This window comes from Dryobates pubescens, chromosome 19 (genome assembly GCF_014839835.1).
Source record: "Dryobates pubescens isolate bDryPub1 chromosome 19, bDryPub1.pri, whole genome shotgun sequence".
NCBI classification, from domain to species: Eukaryota; Metazoa; Chordata; class Aves; order Piciformes; family Picidae; genus Dryobates; species Dryobates pubescens.
The window spans coordinates 20,414,746-20,431,424 of NC_071630.1; the positions used below are offsets into that span (position 1 = coordinate 20,414,746).

At 42.7% G+C, this 16,679-nt stretch overlaps 1 protein-coding gene across 2 annotated transcripts; it reads right to left on the bottom strand.

Annotated features, from left to right (window-relative positions):
• Positions 1-420: 420 nt before the first annotated feature.
• On the bottom strand, positions 421-9,870 carry AKTIP (AKT interacting protein). 2 transcript variants are annotated; one of them, XM_009903748.2, is made up of 9 exons: positions 9,767-9,870; positions 8,320-8,525; positions 6,509-6,573; positions 6,323-6,423; positions 4,992-5,080; positions 4,820-4,918; positions 4,497-4,604; positions 3,790-3,850; positions 421-1,343 (listed from the first exon to the last, which is right to left on the bottom strand). In XM_009903748.2, the coding sequence occupies exons 1-9, from the start codon at positions 9,806-9,808 to the stop codon at positions 1,236-1,238; spliced, it is 879 nt and encodes a 292-aa protein (XP_009902050.1). In that variant the 5' UTR covers positions 9,809-9,870; the 3' UTR covers positions 421-1,235. The 2 variants fall into 2 exon arrangements, with proteins under 2 accessions (XP_009902050.1, XP_009902049.1); XM_009903747.2 differs by having other exon boundaries at positions 421-1,346.
• Positions 9,871-16,679: the final 6,809 nt, after the last annotated feature.

A 16,679-nucleotide genomic window follows, 5' to 3' on the forward strand; every position in this document is an offset into this window, starting at 1 on the left:
TACATGTGTGTGTGTATATATATACACACATATCAAGTCACTATTACTTGTTAATGGCCAGTAGGGTTTGCATTAATGACTCCAATACAGATTTGAGGAGCCAAAGAAAAGGCAAAGGGTGAACATTACAAGTTTCCTTAGGAAAATCCTTTTAGGCAGGAATAAGGCAATATGCTTGGCTAGGACATCAGGAAGACTCCTGCAAAAAATAGCAGCCTGTCCCAAGCTCACCCATTGAGAAAGGTTTCCTGTATGTGGAACAGACCTCTGTTTATCCAGTCTCTCCAGTGCACTACCTCCTGTCGCCTCATTAAGGCCCTGAACACACATGCAAGCAAGCACACCTATAGCCAGGTGCTTCCGCCCCGGCTGCAGTCTTTGCTAAGTGTCTACAACAGAGACAGACAGAAGAACAGAAGCTAGACCATGGTTTCTTTTTATTTTATCATGTCACTATTGACACACATTAGCCAAGCTATCCTAACTAATCCCCTAGACATCTAGGGAATCTAAAATCCTCTAAGATTTCATTAGCTCAAAAGACCACCATTAACAGCCTCCATTTTAGTGTTTATGTAATAAAAGTCTACCAAGTCTGACATTCTGCTTTCACTCTGTCAGACTAATGTGTGCTTTAGTGACAATATCCATTTACAGATCAATAATACATCATACACCATCCCCAGATTTACCTCTGAAAAGTGCTAAATGGAGTCAATGAACCGTCTATTTACAATTTCAAATCCTAATATATTTACAATAGAAACCAAAAGTATTTAAAACCATTAAATATAGTGTTTAACTCTGCTATATTAGTTTACATGAACACAGCTTACACCTCTGGCATCGTATTCTCAATGCTAATATTTCTGCCAGTCATTTAAGGTTTGTTTAAAAAACTGCTAATCCTGGAGGGGGAAAAAAATAACCCTAAAAACCAACCCAAAACCTCCAGGCATTTCAGAGCCCTGAGGAGTTACCCACCCTAGACAGTCTTCAGGTAGAAGTACTGCAGTGTTCAAGATAGACTTCCAACTCCAGGCAAGCCTTTAAAACCTAATGCATATGTAAAACATTACGAGTCAGTAATCCACTGAACAGTTTACTGGAGTCACTGCTACCGTTCAGGTTTCACTAATCCGGAGTCAAGAAGGAAGCTGCTGCTTTGCTGTTTCTCCCTCTATTACATTCCCTTCACCCATAGAAAGTGTTTTGTGCACCACTGTCCAAGACAGCTAGGTAGGCATCGTCTTCTCTTCTTTGCTGAAAGGCTGAACAGAGCCAGGCTTTACCCATGACAGGCCAGACACTTGTGCACTTTTGCAGTGCTGATCTTCTGGTTTCTTCTAGGCAGAAGAAGAAAGCTCAAGTCAGAATTATGAGACACCTCAAACCCCTTAAGTCCCTCCCCATCCATTTTACTTTTGGCAAAAACAAGCACGAAAGCAACATTTCCCCCCTCAGAGAACAGTAAAAAGGCTACTGGTTTCATTTCTGGGAGTGCATGTGCCCTCACCTAACAGCAGGGGTTTAATGGCTTGGTTCACATACTGCTGCCCTGCACCCTATCAACCACAAAGATTAAAAGATACTCTGAGTAGTGCCTTCTGCTTGAAGGCCATGGCCCAGCACCACTGCTACTGGCCACATTTCTTGGTTCTACAGCAAGACCTGTCAGTCCAAATCCAAACATTTCTTTCATTAACCTAACATTATAACTGCTGCTCACCACCTCCTGGGAAGAAGTACTCTACCTTGTAAGAGCTTCTGAATACAAATTAACACAGCAAAGTAGCAACTGATAGCTGTGCTACAATACCCTGGAGTCTCTCAATGCTGTCCAATGATAGACCTTCCATAAACATTTGTCATGGCTTGACCAGTAACTGTTTCTACCAAACATGATGCAACACACCTGAGACTGTCAGCAGACAAAATAACCTAGAAAAAAGCATCCAGCTGAGGGAGAAAGATGCAATTTCAAGCATCTGTAGATTTGTAGCTTAGTAAGTAGGTAGACAAAGAAACTAGCTAGCAGGTTTTTTGTATACCAGGAAGCAGCCCTGTCTCCACACTGCTAGGGACTCATCTGTACGCCAGCTACCAACCTGGGATGACACATCAAGTTCTAGAAAGCGATACTACAGTGAGCAGACTTTGTCATGCTATGGGAAGTCTTTTGCCTGGCTAAGTAAATTCCATCAGCAAGAAAACTGAACCTGCACTCCTTCCCTCATAGCATTCCCTGGGCTACAGTGCTGGGATGGCCTAGCTGTTTTCCAAGGCACAGGAATAACATGAAAAAACAACAAGGATCCAGGGGTGCAGAAGAAAGTAAAGACAAGACACAGGATTAGGGAAGTGCCTTTTAAAGAGAGGCAAGAGCACGTTCTCAGCTACGCTGACATTTTGTAACAAACCACCTAAAGGCACAGAAGTGGGGCCATTCCTGCTATCAGCAAACCACTCTGGCAACTGAAGTAACACACACACACACCAGTTACTGAAGATGTTTGCTTTCATTATAACATGCATCTCCGAAGGAAAAAAATCATTGTTTGCTATCAGTACCAGAGGCAACATCTCCTCCCTTCCATTTCAAGTACTTCAACCTGTTCTTTTCCTTTGGGACTTTGACACAAAGGATGAGAGAATAATGAGATATAAAAGGAAGGGGGGGGAAGAATCAAAAATAGTTAAGTTTTTGGAACAATATAAGGATTCAGAACCTGACCAAAATATTTTCCTGAGCATTCTCATCTCAAGCCCTGCTGTGACTCTGGCAGTTAGGAACATTGCTACACTGACTTTACAGGCAGCACACCGTGTTAAGATCATTGTAAAAAGAACTTATTCATGTCAGAGGATATTCAAGCACATGAAGCTAAAGCTGGTAGCAAGCAAGACTGAGTTTTGGACTGGCAAAAAGTACTGTTTTTTTAAACTACAAGAAAAGCAGGAAACCACACCAGAGCACTGTGCAAGGAGCCAAAAATCAGCAACTGCAGAGTGTATTCCCTTGCCAGCCCAGCAAAGATACCAGCCACCACTTCAGAATCCCTGAACACTGCAAGTGAACTGTCAAGGCACTCAGTGCACTCAGAATTGCTGTGTGCCAGCTCACCAAGTGCAAAGAAGTAATTACAAATAAAATAAACCCAAACAAACAAAAAACCACCACCCACCCCACTCCCCCAAACCAAGGGTGTTTCTCAGGTGGAAGCTCTATGAACCAACACATTCTTGCTGTCAGTAGGAGCACTTTGTGATAGAACTCTTAGCACCCTTCAATTAGTTGATGTCATCTAATTAGAAATCAGTGGCACTAGAGATGAGAACAAGGTATTCTGTTTGTGTCACTTCAAAAAGTTCCGAATGAGAAGCAAGCCCTGAAGCTTTGCTTCAGTAATGAGGGATCTCTCAGCAGAAGAGAGCAAAATGTTGAGGACCGTCAGAACTGGTAACAACCATGACAAGTGGAGAACAAGCTAACAGGCAGCTAGCCAAGTTCTTTCCCTCCCTAAACAAACAGAAAATAATCTGCCAAGCATGCCAACAATTGTACTGAAAAACCTTACTAGCTGGCTAAACAATGAATTGCTTAACATGCTGAAGTTAGAACAGTGAAACAACCACTTACTTCGGAGACACAATCAGTTTCAGCATGCCTACTGGTCCAAAGGAGGGCTGAAGAAAGGTCTGTCTAGTACATATGCATCACAGAGAACCTTTCATCCCTTATCAGACAACAAACCCTTAGTGCAGTGAGAATCTGGACTTTGTGCATACCTTCTGAGTCAACATCTTCTCTCTAGCTTCATCATGTATAGCTGGATTCCATGGAGAAAAACTAGGGAGAAAATACAGTTCTCTCTTACTTTGCACTTTTGCAAACTACAGCATAGACAGCAGAAGACAGCATTTTTTTCCTCAGTTTAGTGTGTTGAATCTCAAGTAAACAAGCCTGAGTTTTCAGTGTTAAAGCACACAGTGATGAACTAAATTCACTTTTGGTTCTTTTCAACAAGAAATCCTTGGGGTTTACAATTTTGTTTGCAGTGAGAACTTACAATTCAGCAGGTGCTACATGAAACACTGCTCATATCACAGGGCTGACTGCAGCATCCTCTATGCAGTTAAGCTTAAAATACTTTAAAATTATGACCAAAGTTATAGTTATGCAAGCTGAGTTCAAGAAAGTCCAAAAGCAGTATTTACTCCATGGGTGTCTCTCCTGGAGGGAGCTGGGGTGATTTAAGGTTTGCTTGTTTGTTTTGCGGCGATAGGGGGTGTTGAGATTTCAGTTGCATGGTGAAAACCCAGGAAACAACTGTCTGATTATATTTAAAATGGACTTAATAGTAAGCAGAAGGAAACAAGGGTAGGAATATTCAGAGTGTAATTGTATATTGCTGTAATTTTGAGGGGAAAACAACACAGCACCGAAGCTTGTTTATGAAGCATTAAAAGATGGCGAATTCGGTCATGGTACTTACATTATTGCATAGGGATCCTCTATTTTGGGCTGATCAAATAAATGACTGCTGCATAGTTTGACACTGTCCACAACTTTACTTTTGAATAGCTGAATATCTTTTTCATACCTGCAAGGGAGAAATAAGTTACATGAAGTAATTCCAAGGAAGCACATGTTTGTTCTAAAAGCACAGACTTGGCAAAGCCTCTACTTTAGTTCCTGGCACAACCAATTCTGGAGACAGAGACCACAAACCGATAAACAATTTTAGAAACCTTGTTTCTGCAAGTCTATGCAAAGATCTCTGGAGAGACCACGTGTGTACACATGGAAGATACTTACAGCACTGCAGCCTCAGGGTTCAGAGGACTAGTTGTATCAATCTTGTAGAAGACTCTGCGAGCATACATTAACACTTGCCATATGTGATTATGATTTCGCCTAAAAAGAACAAAACACAATGAAAAAAGGAACAAGCTCCTTTCAGTTTACACACCAATATGTTACCACTAACCTCCATTTCGCAAATGCTCTTTTCACATCCAGTTCACCAGATAAAGGATCCACTAGTGGGTGGAAGACAGGGACATCAAAAACCAAGCGCTGCATTAGAAGAACAGAAATTCATTATGACAGCTTCAATCGTAATGCTTAAACAGCTGGGTGAAGGTCAGTCAGATGTTGCTTCCAAATACTAATTCATTGTTACTGTTCTGAAAGAAAGCAATCAACTGTGAAATTGTAACCTGCCACACCCATGTTACATGCAGGGTCTTGTCCTGTTTCACTTGCTTATCACCAAACCAGGAAGCTAATCCAGCTAACTGCACTGGCACTAGTGCCAGCACAGGTAATAATATCAGAGAAGATCAGATTAAAGGAGTTTTTCTGGTTTAGCTATTTGTGACCAAAAGCTTTTCACATACTTGAGCTCCAGTTAATGCTGGTTTTATTGTACACACTAATTGTGCAGTGACACCACAGCATCTTCAGTTCTGTACAGCTAGTTTCCTTTGCTGTTTGGGAATTCCTCCAAAAGTAACCTTAGTTTCAACAGGAAGGTTTTTAAGCCCTATTCTAGCAAAAGAAGGACAGCCATATAAGAGATATTGAAGTCTAACCTTTGAAACTGTTTCCTGCTAGTTCTGTAATGTTAAGGATGACAGCTTCACACAAAACTTGACACCAAGCAGGCAGCTTCCTGACACAGCAACTTGTTCTCAGCTACAGCAGCTACATACACCTGTCCTCCAGTCCTCCTCTTAAATCTGGCCAAGAAAGCCTGCTGCTCTGCAGAGTCAGACTGCTACAAGATTTTTAGTTTTTAATTGATGTAATAACGTGGATATTTCTTCCTATGGAGAAGAGGAGAAAGCAGACATGGAAAGTAACACTATACTATCTCTCTCCCTCTGTTTCACCAACATTCTCCTCAAGTCCTTTTATTTCTTTGTTTCAATGTCACTTAGAAAAGAGACAAGGAAGAAACCCTGCAGTACTACAGCAAGCACAACACATGCATGAATTTAAGTTCCATTATAACACTACTCAAAAATTGCCTATTTCTTTATGTGTTTCAGCATTAACTTGCCAAGGAAGCAGCAGATCAAGAGTTGAGGTAAAGAATCGGTTGATTAATACTCTAATGGATCTAACCTCAGCAAGCTCACTCTACACCAGCCTCAGTAATGACAGTAATACCATTCCTCCACAGATACTAGGAACTATGAACAAGAGATCACAAATGAACCCAGTCAAATGAACAAAACCAGTTCAAGGAAAAGAGAACACAACTGGTATATTAGCTTTAACACTTTAACTGGTATATTAGCTCTAAGCACTTACCGGGCAGTCTCCGTCTGGGTAATTATCAGGAATATAGACAGTAAATTTAAACACACCATCCTGGTAAAGCCCATGTCTGATGAATATTACACCAAACCACACTGCAAAAGAGAAAGTTTGCTTGAGTGAAAGAATATAAAAGTGGAAAATATACATATATAAGAAATGTTAAAAGTTTAAACTTACTTAATGCTGATCGGTAAGATGGCTGCACGTAGACACCAGGCAATTTCTGCTTTACAACCATGGTGCTGCAATCAGAATCAGTATTGAGAATATCTCCACAACTACACTGGACCTACAGCAAGATGACAACACTAAACCCAGAATGGAACATACAACCAACAGCTTAACAGGGGACTTCTTCCACAAGCTTATGCTGCCCAAGAGCAGACTCCTTGCAGGAGGTGGTGGAAGAAAAACCAGTGAAACCATACTCTTTCACTCTTGCTTTTCCTCCCTCTCTACTGAAAGAGTTACTAACAGGAAACACAGTTTCTCCTGATAAAAGTATCAGTAGAGAAGCAGAAACTAATTCTTTCCCCACTAGATGCATTTAATGCATGTCAGCAATAAAACATCCACTTTTTTGCTGAATCAAGAGACCTGGATCAAACAATTCCAGGCATCTCATTAACCAGAAGCAGCAAATGATTTTCCCAAACTTGCACTTATTTGCCATTTCATTTCTTGTGATGATAATCCAGTCACGATCTTCAGTCATCAATGACCAGTACATTCTGAAGAGAGTTTCTACTGCTCCCTCTGGCTTTTAGGAGATGCCATTTGATAATCAACAGCACTAACAGGGCAAAATGTGCTGTTTTCACAACCAAGAAGCAAAGTAAGTTAGTAAGTTTAATCAGCTGTACAGTCTACTGAACACTATAAATGATACACCAAACTATTCACTCCACATGTTTTTTAGCTAGGTCCATTAAATTGAACTCCACATGCTTGCACAAATAAACAATTATCTTAAAGCAAAATACTTAAAGCTTCTATACTTGCTATTCCCATAAAATTCATGACTATTTCCCTAAGAATCAACCTGTTACATTAGAAGATCTTACATTATGATGGCAATAAATGTTTTGCATGGTGCAGAGAAAAAGACCTTTTTTGAATTAAGAAGTCAGGGTGAGTTCCATGGGAAAAAAGATGTTTCGAAGGGTTCTCAGTTTCAGTTTAACAGTTAAACACCAAAACTGAGACTGAGTGTTGCATAAGGACTCTAGGCATGTCATTCCAAAAGGCACTACATACTTGAGAATCCAGTAAGTCTAATACAGAGGAAGTCCCTTCAACCCTGTAGCATAAAACACTTGATGTGACTTTGTGCAAGTAGAAAAATTTTGCAGACAAGTAAGAGACTCTCATGCTCCCACGGGAGTCACTTGAGTGGATTGCGTGCAACTGGTCCAAAGAAAGCTACTAAAATTGCACCAACTCTTCCCTTTTTAGTTTTGTGTTAAATATCACCGAAAAACAAGAAAGAACATAGCCTCCCCAGTACTCATTTAATAAGCCACATCAGGCAGAATTCAAGAGTTCCACGTAACAACGAAAGAAAGCTCCAACATCCCCCTGATGAAGTCAGCTCCATCAGACAGTACCACACATTCATAACCATCATCCCACTAGACATCTGCTTTCATCTATTTTAATACTTGTTTCAAAAATGGGGTATTTTTGACCAAAAAAAAAAGCTATTAAGATAACTGGTCAGGATGCCTAAACCCAAAATGTGTTTAATTCAAAACTGACAAATACAGTAATTCAGAAGCACATCCCTCAAAATCTCATTTTCTTCTCCCCTCCTACCCCAAGAGACTGAGACTGATGCTCCGTAATTTTGTGAAACTTGGGTTATACTGTCTTCTTCATGGATTATGGCAGAGACAACAGGCAAGAACTAGACCCCTGCATGCTTATTCCTCCACTGAATTACATAAGCCCAGTGACCTAGGAAAATACCCAGAAGAGGGAAAACTTACAATTCTGCAAGGAGGGAATACTCCAAGTAGAAAGGCCCATAAGAAGCATGTGTTCCATTGGTCGACTGGGATGAGGCGGCCGGTGAAGCAGGTTTGGTTATTGGCACAGCGTTCTTTGGAATAGAAGGCAACTGTTTCTTTGAAGAGGCTCGCAGAGGACTGGTTCGCAGCTCCCCACTCAGAGTTTTCTCTTCAGCATCAGGTCTCTGTTAGATTAATAGAGAACCAGGAGATTACAGGCTGAATTTCATAAGCATTTAGCACATGAATATATTTTAACACAGGTTTGAACTCAACCTCGCTAATTTCATTACCTTTGATTTCAGTGTTCTATTGTATGGGAATAGTGAGGTAGTGGCACTGTGTCTTTGGATTTTGTTTCTAAACAGGCTTCAACTCGATCAGACCTAGCCTACAAGTACAGAAGTAAGCAATGCTGGGTAGGAAATCTGCAGATTAGGACAAATGCTTAAGGAGGCTTACATTTATTTGGAAACTGGAACCAGACAGTATATAATATCAGCTTAGAAGTTCGTCTATTTCTAGCACACACTGCATCAAGATAAATCATTTCTACTGACAAGTATCCTTGCACTGTAGACTTCAAAGAGTCTTTAAAAGTAGCGTAGTAAAGCTGAGACAATGATTTTTTAACAGAAAAAATCAGGTATTTCACTTCCTGCCTGTGCTTCAGACACCAACATCCCACTCAGAACTGATCATATAGCCTATTACACTGTAAGAGAATCACCATTTGACAGTGATACACAGTTTAAATAGTTTTGCTGTAGCAACCTTTTCATGCCTATGTCATCATCTACTAAAAACAAAACAAAACCCACAAAACCAACCACCACCAAACAGTTTTTTCTACTTAATTTTTCTACTAAGACATGATCTAAGAATTGGCTGTATGTACTTGAGACTTGGACTTGTAACATCACCTAAGTCACAAGCCTCATCAGCAAAGTTATGTAAGCACAGAACACCTGAGAGGTGAATAACCCTACAACTGTCATGCTTGTATCACTGGTATCATTAGAAGTAGCAACAGCATTATGGAGACACAGTTTTGTCTACACTCACTCTATATGCAGCACCTGGCTAAGACAGTAAACAAATGTCCTAAGAAACAAATGTTTCAATCATTTGAGCAAGTTTGTTTTGTCCTTCCTACTTAAAGATGCTTCAGAGAAGAGAGACTGGCAAACTCTGTATTAGACTCCATCCATAGGCATGTTCCAGTTAATGCAGCTCAAAGCCTACACTTCTATTAACAAAGATGATCACAATCCTTGGGATAAAGCATGGACTCGTGACAGGTTGGACTCGATCTTTGAGGTCACTTCCAACCTTAGTGATATTGTGATCATCTGACAGTCTTCTCCAGAACTGTTTCCACCCCTCAAAACATGCTAGCACCTTGAAGCGTGCATTCGTTACATACCTTGCGCACAGAACTTGTAGACATGCTCCAGAAAGGGTTCATAACGTGTATTCCAAACAAGGGACTGAAACTTCTCAGTGTTTTCAGTGTCTTCAGGCCTCTCTGCTTTACAGCCTAAGAAGGTGCAGAATTAGTATACACTCTACACATTAATATAACTCAACATATAAACAAGATTCAGATCCAACTCTGCAGCCAGCTTTGTATTTCTGAAACTTCACAAGAAAAAACTCCGTAGGCAATAAGACTGAAAACAGTTAAAACTGCCAAAGCTCTATTAGATATTAGACTCAAATACAACAATAGTTGTCTATGAAAGACTTTCTGCCTGTGAATCCCTGTCTTTCTGCTAGAAAGACACTCTCGATTCTGAGTGCTGTATTTTGTCTTGCCAACTGGAAGAATAAGATCATCTATTGGCCAGCATAGTCAAGAAAGCTCCTCCGCACATGCAAATGTTATGAAGTTCACCATTCCAGTCCTGCAACAGCTCACTCCTGCAGCACAGTTAAGTGCAGTCCCTCAACAAAGGCTGCTGACTTGGCACGTTTCTGAAGTGCTCCAGTCTGAAAACACCTCTGTCATTCCTGGTGAAAGAGATGACCCTCCCTTTGCGTTCTGCATCACATACACATCATTTTGTTTTCGTCTTCACTGGCACACCACCAGAAACAGACAAAGCCACAGAACACACAGTTTTTTTCTGTAGCTTATTTCATGGCTTCATAATGAGCACTATTTAGATCACCAGCTCAGCAACAAGGACTTCAGCACTATTTTGAGTTTCAGCGTGTCATCTAGTGTATGCGTACTTTTGTTCCTTTTTAAAGTCTTGCTATTGCTTGTGCAAGACCTCTCATCTACAGCACCTCTTGCCTGGCAGAGCCTATTTCCTCCACTCTTCCCCACCCCTCCAGTTCTCTTAGCTTCCCTTCCTCTTGCCTCTCCCATTTCTGGTAACATTAACGAATGTTTTGAGGCAGTTTACTTTACTCAATTTCTTTAATAGGAATTTTTATGGTATCGACCAGTTCATAGGATGAGAGAGAACAGCACAAGGTTCTATTGTGGTCAATACTAAGTTCTTCTACAGTAAGCTAAGCACCAACTGTTCACCTCTTTTCAATTATTTTTTTTTAATATATAGAGATAATGGTAACATTACCAAAGAAAAACAAAAAGCTTCCTAAAATGAAACTAAATGCCAGTCTTGGTCAAAGGAAAAGAAAAATACCAGGCAATTTATCCCATGTCAGTCTAGCAACTGTAAATGTTTAAAAGACACATTGATACCAAATCATAAGCATCCTTCTAGACAAGGCAGGCATTGAAAAAAATGCAAGCAGCATGCAGAAGAATGCTGACAATTCATTAATTTCCTCATCCCAAAAATCATCTCAGGCATTCCAGTACATATTCCTCTAGATGTTTTTCCTCTTCAGCAATCAGAACCTCACATCATCCTGAGTCACTGAAAACAAAGTCAAAGCGCAGCTACTGCACTGGGGCATGCCCTGGGATAGCAGAGAGAGGATGTTTTCACTTTTCCTCATCTCCTGTCTGGAATGCAGAGTCATGCCAGAGGGCTATGCCTCGTCTCTTCCATGAAACCCATTTAGACTAAGACAACAAAACAGTAAGCTAAGAAGGTACAAGACATTTACTTGGGAAACTTCAGCATAACCAGATGGTGGAAGGACTGCCGCACAAAGAGAACACCTAAGCACTTGATGAGATGGAAAGTGCTGGAAGCTGAGGTACAGGTTGGAAGACAATTAGCTGGACTCTGAAATGATTACAGGGTTTGAGTGGAATTCCTTTCCCCTTTGTTTGTTTTGGGTTGAAGGATTATTTTTTTTAAGACTAGGTAGTATAAATGTATTATTCCAGAAGCAGAGGTATAAGATACAGGAGCTGAGCAGAACACAGAGTTATGTATGCACATAAAAGCCAGCCTAATGTGAAAAAGAGAACTGATGGAGAAGCTTAATAACTGGTGCTAGATGGAGTTCCAGCACTGACTCCACCTTTCAGAAAGCAGCTATGCATCTTGGGACACTTCCAACTCCGTTGAAAACCTTTTCATTACAGAGACACCCATTTACAGGATATTAAGTGCCCTCTATATCTCTCAAAAAACCCTCAAACATTACTTTAGCCACAGTTAAAGTACAGAATAACTTCAGAGATTCTCCTGCACAATTCTTTTATCCAAGTGCTTGCCAGTAAGTCATACATGGTGCTGTCCCAAAATTACTGTTAAAATGTCTCCAGTCTCATTCACCTGTTATAATACTACTTATGGTGGAGAACTAACAACCTGAGTACCAGCTTGCCAGATGAGAATAATTTTAAAAAGCCTTTTAAAGGTGTTTTAGAGTTTATTTCTAGTCACACTGTTCCCACCTATGCTACATGGAAGCAGAGAATAGCATTAGCACAAGTAACTTATCTGCAACTGCTTATGCTCTCCAGTGCTCCACAAGTTACCATCCCACATTAATCACAATAATATGTTGTTATTATTACTTTTTAAAACTCTCCAACAATATTGAAGTTTGTCTGATTATCCTACTTCTCACTATGGTGAAGGTCAGCAGGAGATAAAGGAGAACCAAGTCCCACATCATGAATTAGAGTTTCTAGGCAGTTTAGTCTTTCTATCTTGCACAGGGCTATAGTGTCTATTACAGGTACCTATCATCAGGTCATCTTACAGAGCTGTAAACATCAGCTTTGCAGAAGAACCTCATACACTCTCCTCATTTCAGGGAAAGGGAATAAACTCATTCAAAATCATCACACTAACTCCTTTCACATTGTCATTATTCACAGTACCTCATCTAAGAAGAGCCTTAACAGTGCGCTGCTCAGTAGTATATTCTACTAATTTCTGCTACTTCAAGAACAGAAGGTAACAACCACCCTCCTAAGCATCCCTCCTCCCACGGGCTATTCAGAAGCATCTTTTACTCCAGTGTTTTTCTTCCGGTACAACAGCAATTGAAAAAAAGAAACACAACACAAACGTGTGGATTTTAAATCCTTCTTCTTGGAAAAGCCTTCTAACTTCTACACAGTACTGCATTACTAAGGTCCTATTCCCACTCAGACGAAGAAAGCACCTGCTGCCAAGCATGACCTTAGCTTCCACTGAGGAACACAGTATGCCAGAGCAATCAGGGCAAGTGTAAACGTCTGCAGTACTTCATCATCACTCTAAAATACTTCAAAAACCAAAGTTATCAGCAATGAAACCCAAAATTTCAAGTACTTTTCTTCTGCACCTTCTGCTTCTCTATACTATGTTTTCTCACTAAAGACTACTCCTATTATTTAAACCTACTGTCATATCATGTGTCATATCTGCCCCCTGTCATCAGCAGAGTCATTAAATACAATACTAAACCTATCTGACAAGAACTTCATCTGCCTGGAACAGAGCAGCTCTCCAAATGTTTTCTGGAACCAATTACACAAGAAAAAGGGAAAAAAACTATAGGTAAACATTTGATACATAAAAATGTGTATTTTTATGTTTTAATGTATTTTATTGCCTACATAAAAGAGAAAGGAACCATTACTACACCTGAGAATAAACAGAGTTGAGTAAGCAGAGTACTACACAACAGTACGTGTTGGTCACAACACTGCATGTTCGTCCAGCAGCTGCAACTGACAGTTTATGCCAGGAGTTACTTCTCCTTAGGACACCTACTCCTGATGCTCTTTGGACCCAAGCACTTCACCAGCCCACACCTTAACCTGGACAACAAGGGAGTGGGTGAAGCAATCCTGGCAATGAACAGACACTGACCAGTCAAGCCTGTTTGCCAACTCTTCCACAGGTGGATCACATCTTTCATACCAACACCTGCTGCTATGACTTCAATCCTCTAACACAGTTCTCAAAGAAATCATAATCCATGCCAACACAACCAGATCTTATACAACAGCCAACAGTTTAAAAGACACATGGGAATGACCCACCAAGTTTCACAAGACAACTGGGTTTCCAGTGGATACTGTCACATGGAAAACTGGTGGATCACAGGAATAAAAACAAACAAGCAAACAAAAGTTCTGTGAAATCCTAAGCCCATAGAAAATCGAAGTCTTCCCTGTCAGTCCCTGACGGTATTTCACGCCGAGGCCCCGGCTATGCTTGGCATGGCTGACGGACGCCGTTTGGAAGGGCGCAGACGGAGGCCCTCCGGCCCCAGCCCCGCTGGCAGCCAAAGATCTCCGATCGGCCGCCACAGCCCCGGTACTCTACCCCGCCGCAAGATCCCTGGAGAAAAGGGGCCGCTGGCTGCCTCATACAGCGGGCGGTGCCGGGGTGGTCCTCCCGTAAGGGACACGACTGTCCGGGCCAGCACACGCCCTGCGCGGTGGGGCCAGCTCCTCACAGGACGAAAGAACCGGCGCCGCCCGCGCTGGCGCAGCCCCTACCGGTGACAGGTGACGCTCCTGTGGGGTGCGGGCAGGCGACCCACCGCCACGCCTCCCGTCTCCTCGAGACCACCGCTGGCGCCAAGCCCAGGAAGGCAGAGTTGGGCCGGGCGCTGTCAAACCGCCGCCGCACTCCGGCGCTCGCTCACCCGCACTAAGGCTCCCGCCGCTCCGCTGCACGCGCGGCCCAGGCCCGCCAGCCGCCGCCGCCGCCGCTACCCCGCTACCCCCGCCACTGCCCCATTTAAAGCCCGCCCCCTCAACATCGCACATCCGGACCCGGCCTTCCACTTGGCCAATTGCCGTCCGGTTCTTCCGGGAAAGCTCCGCGGAGCGGGGCGGCGGGGACAAAGGCAGCCAATCACAGCCACCGCCCTCTCCCTGATGCAGCGAGGCCAACCCTTCGCCTGTCACGACACGGGGCAGGCAGACGCTGAGGGTTCCGCCCTGGGGACGAGAACTGGCCCCAGCGCCTGTCCGTCTTGGGGGTGCGGGCCAATGGGACAGTGGTGACGCACCTGTCATTCTCTCAGAAGGAAGAAAGCCCTGGGGCTGGGGCTTAGAGAAGTGAATACCTCTCATTGGCCGGCGGGAGGAGCGGGGAGCCATGCCATTGGGCAGCCCCGCGAGAGGGGCGGCCATTAGATGTCGGGGTGCAGCGGGGCCATGGGTAGGCCCGGTGCAGCTAGGTCGGGAAGAGGCGACGGCGCGGAGCTGCTGCAGAACCATTACAGAACCACTGTCGAGCCCTGAGGAGGGCCGGGGGCTCGGCCGTCACCAGCATAGCGCTGACCACGTCCCTGTCGGTCACTGTCCCTCTGTCCTTGCAGAACCTACCGACGGGGGCCCGTGGGCCGCGGCTGTGTGGCTCAGTCGGACAGGTTAGAGTGCCGGACTGCTGTCAGCTGACCTGCAAAAGACCAGCGAAAAGGCAGGAAGGGGAGAAAGCTAGATGGGTACTATCTATCACAGCTGGCAGGAGATGCGCCCTGGGGAACGGTGAGGCCGAGGTGCCGTCCTGTACCATGAATGGAAGTTCAGCGACCCCAGTGTGTGTCACACGGGAACAACCCGGCCCAGGGCAAGAGGAAGGCATACAAAGCTCTCCGACTGTCAGGCTTTCTGAGCCCAATCCTTTCCCTACGAGAACGGTGCGCGCGTAGCAGGGCTGGAGGAACTCTGCGAGAGGGACAGAGTCGTGAGAAGCTGTCAAGTGTGTGTGTGCTCTCAACATTTGGCTTAGGCCCTCAAATAATTCCGTAGCCAAGAACTCCAGCCTCTTACTAGTGGTGGCTTCAGCAGTCATGGACTTCAGCCAGCTTTTTTCATAGCAGGCTTTTAAAAATCGACATTTTATAGAACACAGTACAGTTGGCTTCTTCCTTATTAACCTAATAATACATACCATCTTCCATGCTGCAGCTAAGCAGGTATAAATACATACAGAGTGGTAATCTGCACTTAACATACACATACATGTGTATACATACAAAATTTAGCTCTAAAACGGTGCTGAAGGAGCAAAAGAACAACAAAACTCAGGAGTTTCTGTTTGTAATTATACTTCTCCTGAGCCCAGTAAAAACAATTACCAAGAATGCTATACCAAAAACTGAAGTAATTTGTCATGGTATGGAAGATGACAACAAAATCTATGGTCTTTCAAGTATAAAAATTACAGAGAAAATAAAAATCAATGAATATGGGGTGGATTTATTACTTTTGTTCCTAAACTACATGCAAAAATACCATGCTAAGGTTCTCACTTTGTCTCTATTATTGTAACTTTATCCTATTTTCCTGTCCTCAAAATGCCACTTTAAAATCTTCAGTCAGTTAATGATGTTATTACTCTGGCCAAACCACCATCTCAGTTTCTAAACCCATCAGTTTCCCCACCATCTCTCCTGTGAAGGCTATGTTTGTAGAAATCTTTTCTCACATGGTTGCCTTCATCACTGGGGGGCCCAGCCCATCACTAGGGCTTTTCAGACCTAACCATTCCTCAGAGTCTCGTGACTTGTTTTAGGTCCTGATTTTGCTAATGAATGAAAGAAGGTCATTACATGCTCATTTACATGTTGTGTGGATGTCACAGGTCTCATACTGCAAAATTCTGTGGCTTGAGCAATGTTTTAGAGTTGTTCAGAGTGCTGCACAACTGTATCACAATCATAATGTGAATGTAATTTTTGTAGTGATACCAAAGAAGGAAATACTGTTCCAAGCCATTGAACACAACACCAATAGTCCTCCAAACCCCAAAGTTTCTTGCTTAGCCAACTACAGAAATAAAAACTACTTTCTTTCTTGTCAAAGTATTGTCTGATGCATTGTCTTTTTTTTAATGAACCACTGATAAGGAAAACATTTTTCCATCTTTTTTTTACTAGAAGCACCTGTGATTAATGTTCAGGTCCACAACAGCATCATTTGTGTGAATCCAGAAGGTATCTGTTTT